The sequence below is a fragment of the Cyprinodon variegatus genome, unplaced genomic scaffold, assembly GCF_000732505.1.
Source record: "Cyprinodon variegatus isolate N-32 unplaced genomic scaffold, C_variegatus-1.0 Scaffold506, whole genome shotgun sequence".
Classification (NCBI taxonomy): domain Eukaryota; kingdom Metazoa; phylum Chordata; class Actinopteri; order Cyprinodontiformes; family Cyprinodontidae; genus Cyprinodon; species Cyprinodon variegatus.
Genome location: NW_015150959.1, coordinates 512,617 through 518,459, shown reverse-complemented (window position 1 = coordinate 518,459; position 5,843 = coordinate 512,617). Strand labels below are relative to the sequence as shown.

Below are 5,843 nucleotides of genomic sequence, written 5' to 3'. Positions count from 1 at the left end.
ACAAGTTTCACTTTTTAAATGGAATTACTGAAATCAATCTACTTTTTCATGATATTCTAATTTTATGACCAGCACCTGTATAACAGGTAGAGCGTAGCCGACTGGTGTAATGTACATTGGTTAAATAAATTTTTTTTATTGACGTTACCCGGCGTGCGGGTAACGTCATACACACGCCGCTTTGTTTTTAAAAGATATAAATATAAAAAACATAACCTTGGATGTCTGGGGGACAGTGATTGGCCTACATGTTCTGAATGCTGGCGTACCATAAAGAATAAATTATGAACAGTTTAGTTTGTGCCTTCAAGTCGTTGCCCATAGGAAGACGTTACCTGGATATAACGGAATATCTTCAGAACGGCTCCAAATGACACAAAACTCATATGGGTGAGTAGAACATGATGTAATAACATAAAATCAAGGGCTCAATGTAAAAAAATAAAAATAAAATTCCCCTTTAAGGATATCAAATGTACTTTGGCCTCTAGGCCATTGACTAGTCCTGGATGGGCAGAATGATGACATTTGTTGAGAAGGCAAATCTATCCTCATTCAGCTTAATGGGATAAAACTGAACTTTTTTCTATCCTGTCATTACAAACTCCCTCTAGTTTCTAGGTGGGCTTTCTCTATCGTATAGTTTAGTTTTTTTCACAAATGAGACTATCATTTGTCATTAACATCGTAGTTTTAGTTTTTAAATGTGAGGAAAAACATGTTCAAAAGTTATTGACCGCCTTGTCTCACCAGTAAGATCTTGAGGAAAACTTCATGCTGCCTGACATTGTAGAGAGCCTGTTTGATTTGGGTGAAATCAAGCAGCCCCGACTGGGTGTCAGGATTTGTTAACTTCTCCAGCAGAGCTGTGTACCTCCACACCAAACACTGTGTGGTGCTCAGTTCATTTCTGATGCTTTCATCACGGATTTGAAGTCCTTCTTTAAGAACTGCTGGCACTGCAAAGACAGTTAAACTTTGAAATAGAAAACAGTTTAACTGCTCTCAGAGGTTCATCTGTGTACCATGACTCTTCTATTCTCAACTATTATGTTGTCAGAAGTAAATGGATCCCATTTATGTAATTCTATTTAAAAAAATAAATGGGATATCACCATCAGATACGTGGACAATGTTACCCTGCAGTTGGCAAGAAATGTCCTGATCCAACAAAATAGCTAAGCTGGCAGTCATGCAGAGATCCTTGCCATCCTGTCTTCAAGATGTTTAACCTTCCATTGCATTAGGAACAAGCATGCTTGTAGCGACAGTAGAGAGGAAAAACTCCCTTTGAACAGGAAGAAACCTCCAGCAGACCCAGGCTCAGTGTGAGCGGCCATCTGCTGAGGCCAACTAGGGTTCAAGGAGACAGAAGCAGACATAGTGTCATGATCTTGGCGCTGATGGTTTGGTTTTTTCCTTTGCCCCTTGCTCCCCTGTCTAATTAGTTCTGCGGCTGATTTATAATAAACGTTTTGAACTTTCCCACTGCCTGTCTCGCCTTGAATTCTTGCTCCAACATTCTGAAATCATTACACATAGAAAAAGAAGCAGAGATACAAAAGGCAGCTGTAAAAGGCGGCCCCGTCCAGGAAACACACAGCCAGGCAGACGAGCTCCGAGCCAGCTCCCATGTTAGAGGATGAAGAGAGCACATCCAGTTAGTCACAGTCAGATGGTTAAACATAAATACGGCTCTCCGCATCATGGTCCACCATGGTGGTTGTTTTTCTTGCCACTTCTGCATAGCAAGACACAGAATAGTGACCTTTGTCAGGAATTAATGTCAATCAGGTTGGATGCAACCTGGACGTAGCATTTAAAAAGATTGAATCTGTGTTGTTCAGACTGTCATGAAAAGATCAGATAAAGGTGGCAGATGGACTTCGGGTGACTTCAGGCTGCAGTGTGAACATAGCAAAAGTGTGGTGAACCTGCCTAACCAATGTAAATGTGCTTATGTGCACTCTGTCCTGCACCAGTTCAGTTTTGTAATCCAGTAAGAACCTGATGGGATTTAAAGGGGAGCGTTTACACATACTTAATGTCTGGATGCCTAAAAGCTCCTCGTCTTGCTTGCTGGCTTCAATGAAGAGTCGGATTCCCGTTACAATCATAGTGAGTTCTCTCAATTCCTGCTCCTTGTCTTTCTTCACCAGCACCAGGAAAGCTCCCAGCTCAGCCAGGGGTAAGACACTCTCCAGGGCAGCTGAAAGACAACAACAATCAGGCATCTATCATCACTGTTATCATCAGATTCCCTCAGAATAACAGCTTAACTAAAAGGTCTTTACCAAAGGTTTTTACTTTTGCTTGTGGATTTTACTGTAGGAAGGGATTGCTGTTAATCAGCGTCAGCTTTCTCAGGTTTGATTTTGGAAATAAAATATGTTGGCATTAGAGAAAGAAACTTAATAATAATTGAGCTTTATTGATCTCATATTGGAGAAATTCACTATGCATTTAACCCTTCCCTTTGGGGAGCAGTGGGCTGCTATTGAGGGGTAAAGGGTCTTGCTCAGGGACCCAGAGTGCAGGCTGTGGGGATCGGTGTTAGCTATGTGTTAGCTCGGTGTTAACTAGGTGTTAGCTGGATGTTGGCTATGTGTTAGCTCGGTGTTAGCTATGTGTTAGCTTGGTGTTAACTAGGTGTTAGCTGGGTGTTGGCTATGTGTTAGCTCGATGTTAGCTATGCGTTAGCTCGGTGTTAGCTATGTGTTTGCTCGATGTTAGCTATGTATTAGCTGGGTATTAGCTATGTGTTAGCTGGGTGTTAGCTATGTGTTAGCTCGGTGTTAGCTATGTCTTAGCTGGGTGTTAGCTCGGTGTTAGTTATGTATTAGCTGGGTGTTAGCTATGTGTTAGCTCGGTGTTAGCTATGTGTTAGCTGGGTGTTAGCTCAGCGTTAGCTCAGCAGTAGCTCACACTATGAATTGTAGAAACTACCAAACTGTTATCAAATAAAATCTATTCTACAGACTAACAGTAGAGTCTTGCTTTTTACAAACATGAGCAAGATGGTAGCATAAGGTCAAGCTGTTGCTGCATGTTAAGGGTGACATACTGACCGTCTGTTTCCAGAACACTGCCTAAATCTGTGGGCGAGCCTGTTCCAGATCGCAGCAGGATGTATGTGATGATTTGATGATACAAAGCGTGGAAATCTTCCCTGGATTTTGCTCTGATGTCTGTAATTCCTCTACTCAATCCACTTAGCTTGGAGTCCAGCAGCCGATGGATCTCAGCCAGAAATTCACCTGCAAGACAAGAAATCCTATTCAGGAGGAACTAAAAACATAAACACAGAGCTTCAACGGCCGATGAGCTTGAACATGTTTAATAAACGACTTACATTAACAAAAAGAAAGTCTGGCTTTTCTCTCTGATGTGTGCTAAACTACAAGTATAGATAAGAATATAAATGATAAAGATCCATCCATCCATTTTCCATCACGCTTGTCCCAATTGGGGTTACGAGGGGTGCTGGTGTCTATCTCCAGCTGTCTATGGGTGAGAGGCGGGGTCCACCTTGGACAGGTCTCCAGTCCATCGCAGGGCAACACAGAGACAAACAGGACAAACAACCATTCACAGCTAAACTAACCTAACAGTCATGTTTTTGGACTGTGGGAGGAAGCCAGAGTACCCTGAGAGAACCCACACATGCTCAGGGAGAACATACAAACTCCATGCAGGAAGACCCCAGGCACGGAATCAAACCCAGTACCTTCTTGCTCCCATGATAAAGATTGTTAGGATAATTATCACTGATGATGTGTGAGTTTATTACACCTTAACATCAGCTGCCTGTCGCGTGTTAGAACTGATGTTTTCAACAGTAGTTTATCTAATTAGGACAGTTCCTCATCCAGATATATACAGTAATAATCTTCATTCTTTCCAAGGCAAAGATGTGGGAATGGAATGAGAGCGGTGTCCTTCAGCTAAGAACAAAGTGTAATATTGTGATAAGGCTGCAGCCATGGAAATCTGCATCTTTGTGTGATGCAGATAATTTGCAAACTTGTATGATGTAAAATGTAATGATGCAGCAGACTGAAGTTGTATAAAATGCTTTTCTAGCTGTGATTTGCGTCCACTTCCTAAGATGTGAGCCCGGTTGGTAAGCAGCTGCCTTCTGTAACTAAGCAACTTCTCTGATCTGAGCAAGATTATAATTTCTATCAGAATCTGTTGTCAACTCTCCTGGTTATTTAATACATAAACATTATGAATTGTTATTTAAAGAGTTTGTCCTGAGTGATCTCTTCAGGAAAAAAAAAAAACCTGGAGAGAGAAAGCTGCAAGGTGTAGATACATAGGCTAACTCAAGATCCATCAGGTAAACATTAAAGAAATAAATCATGTTGGTTACTCACATCGAGAGGTGTAGTTCATGTCAAAATAAAGTTGCATTTTGATTGTATCCAGACTTGGGCTGCAGTCCTCTGTAAGCTTATCCAGGCAGAGCTGAATGACAAAATACGGACAGAGAGAAAAGAAATGCTGAGAGATCTTCATCAGGCATGGCTGCTTTTAAATGTTCGCTCAATGATCAAAGGGTTTCCAGACCACAAGATCCACTGTGCTCTGAAGTCCATTGCTCTGCGTTGGACAGCTTTTTAAGTTGGTGAAGCTGTGATTTTTGTGTTATTTTTGTTTTTATGTGGGTCTAAGTATTTCTATGGAGGACTAGGCCACTGCAAACTAGTGTTAAAACTGTAGTGTGTCAAGATTTTGTAGCTTATTCTGTGTTTTATATACAATAAATAAGGAAAATAGATTGCATTGAGATTTTAAGGAAATATCCAGGTGTTTAATTTCTTTAATTAATAAATGACTTTTTATGACTTTAACAACACTTAATTTACACAATTCAGACAATAGAATCAATTATTGATGTAAAACAAGTGTTGGTTAAAAATCATTAAATGAGGAGCTTGTTAAATTGTAGATCTCCATCATCTGACACAGCACATAAAATGTTAAAACCCCACAGCTGAATAAAATCCTCCATGTTGTGTGTCTCTGTGGAAGTGAAACTCCAGCCTTATTCTGCCTTTAACCTTCCACAGACTCAAGGCATCAAGGTCCTCTCCCCAAGGAGATCAGTTGGTTTTTTAATTGGAAGCTTGTATAAAGTCCCCCATTAGAAGGCTTTTCTCTCAAGTTTTTCTGTCCAGATCCAATTAATAAATTAATAAATGAAAAGAAGAAAAAACTATTTATTTCAATTTGAACTATCAAAAAAACAAAACAAAAAAACAGGCAACAGTTTTATACGTGAGAGCATAGTTAGGAATTAGAATCAAAAAGGGAAATTGTTTTGTTTGTTTAGTTAACCACAGGTGGAGATGATGATAAATATCTTACCTGTTTGAGTCTCTGGATGTCATGTTGGGTCAGCCTCCTGTCCACATTGAAACAGTTTGTTGGATTCAACACCACAGATTTCACCTAAGCAGAAAAATAAGGAATAGAATCTGAAGTCCAGCTCATTTCTTCTATGAGAGAAACGTTTGGTTCCATTTTATTCTTTAGACTCTGATTACTCACCATGAAAGCCACCAGAGTTTCACTGAACGAATGTCCTCTTTTCAAACACTCCTCCAGTATCTCAGAAATGATGCTTTTAACCTCATTTTCTGCTTCAAACCGAGACATGTTTATTGTGTTTGGACCCGGCTGCTATGGTAACGGTGTGACATCATGCTGGCCACTAGAGGGGGCTATAGTTCTGTTACATTTAACCCTTTATATGGCACCCAGTGAAATAGTTTGAAAATCAACATTTCAAGCTAATAGTTTTATTGGAATCCGGGACAAGACCTTATTACCTTTGT

At 40.2% G+C, this 5,843-nt stretch overlaps 1 protein-coding gene across 1 annotated transcript in view; it reads right to left on the bottom strand.

Annotated features, from left to right (window-relative positions):
- The window catches only part of cfap206 (cilia and flagella associated protein 206), a 10,075-nt gene extending 4,395 nt beyond the window's left edge, over positions 1-5,680 (bottom strand). The window contains exons 1-6 of the mRNA XM_015390622.1: positions 5,557-5,680; positions 5,374-5,457; positions 4,380-4,470; positions 3,069-3,257; positions 2,042-2,209; positions 751-959 (exon numbers count right to left, since the gene is read on the bottom strand). Of these exons, the coding sequence (XP_015246108.1) occupies positions 751-959; positions 2,042-2,209; positions 3,069-3,257; positions 4,380-4,470; positions 5,374-5,457; positions 5,557-5,664 (849 nt within the window). The 5' untranslated portion in view covers positions 5,665-5,680. The remainder of the gene's footprint in view (positions 1-750; positions 960-2,041; positions 2,210-3,068; positions 3,258-4,379; positions 4,471-5,373; positions 5,458-5,556) is intronic.
- Between the last annotated feature and the right edge of the window lie 163 nt (positions 5,681-5,843).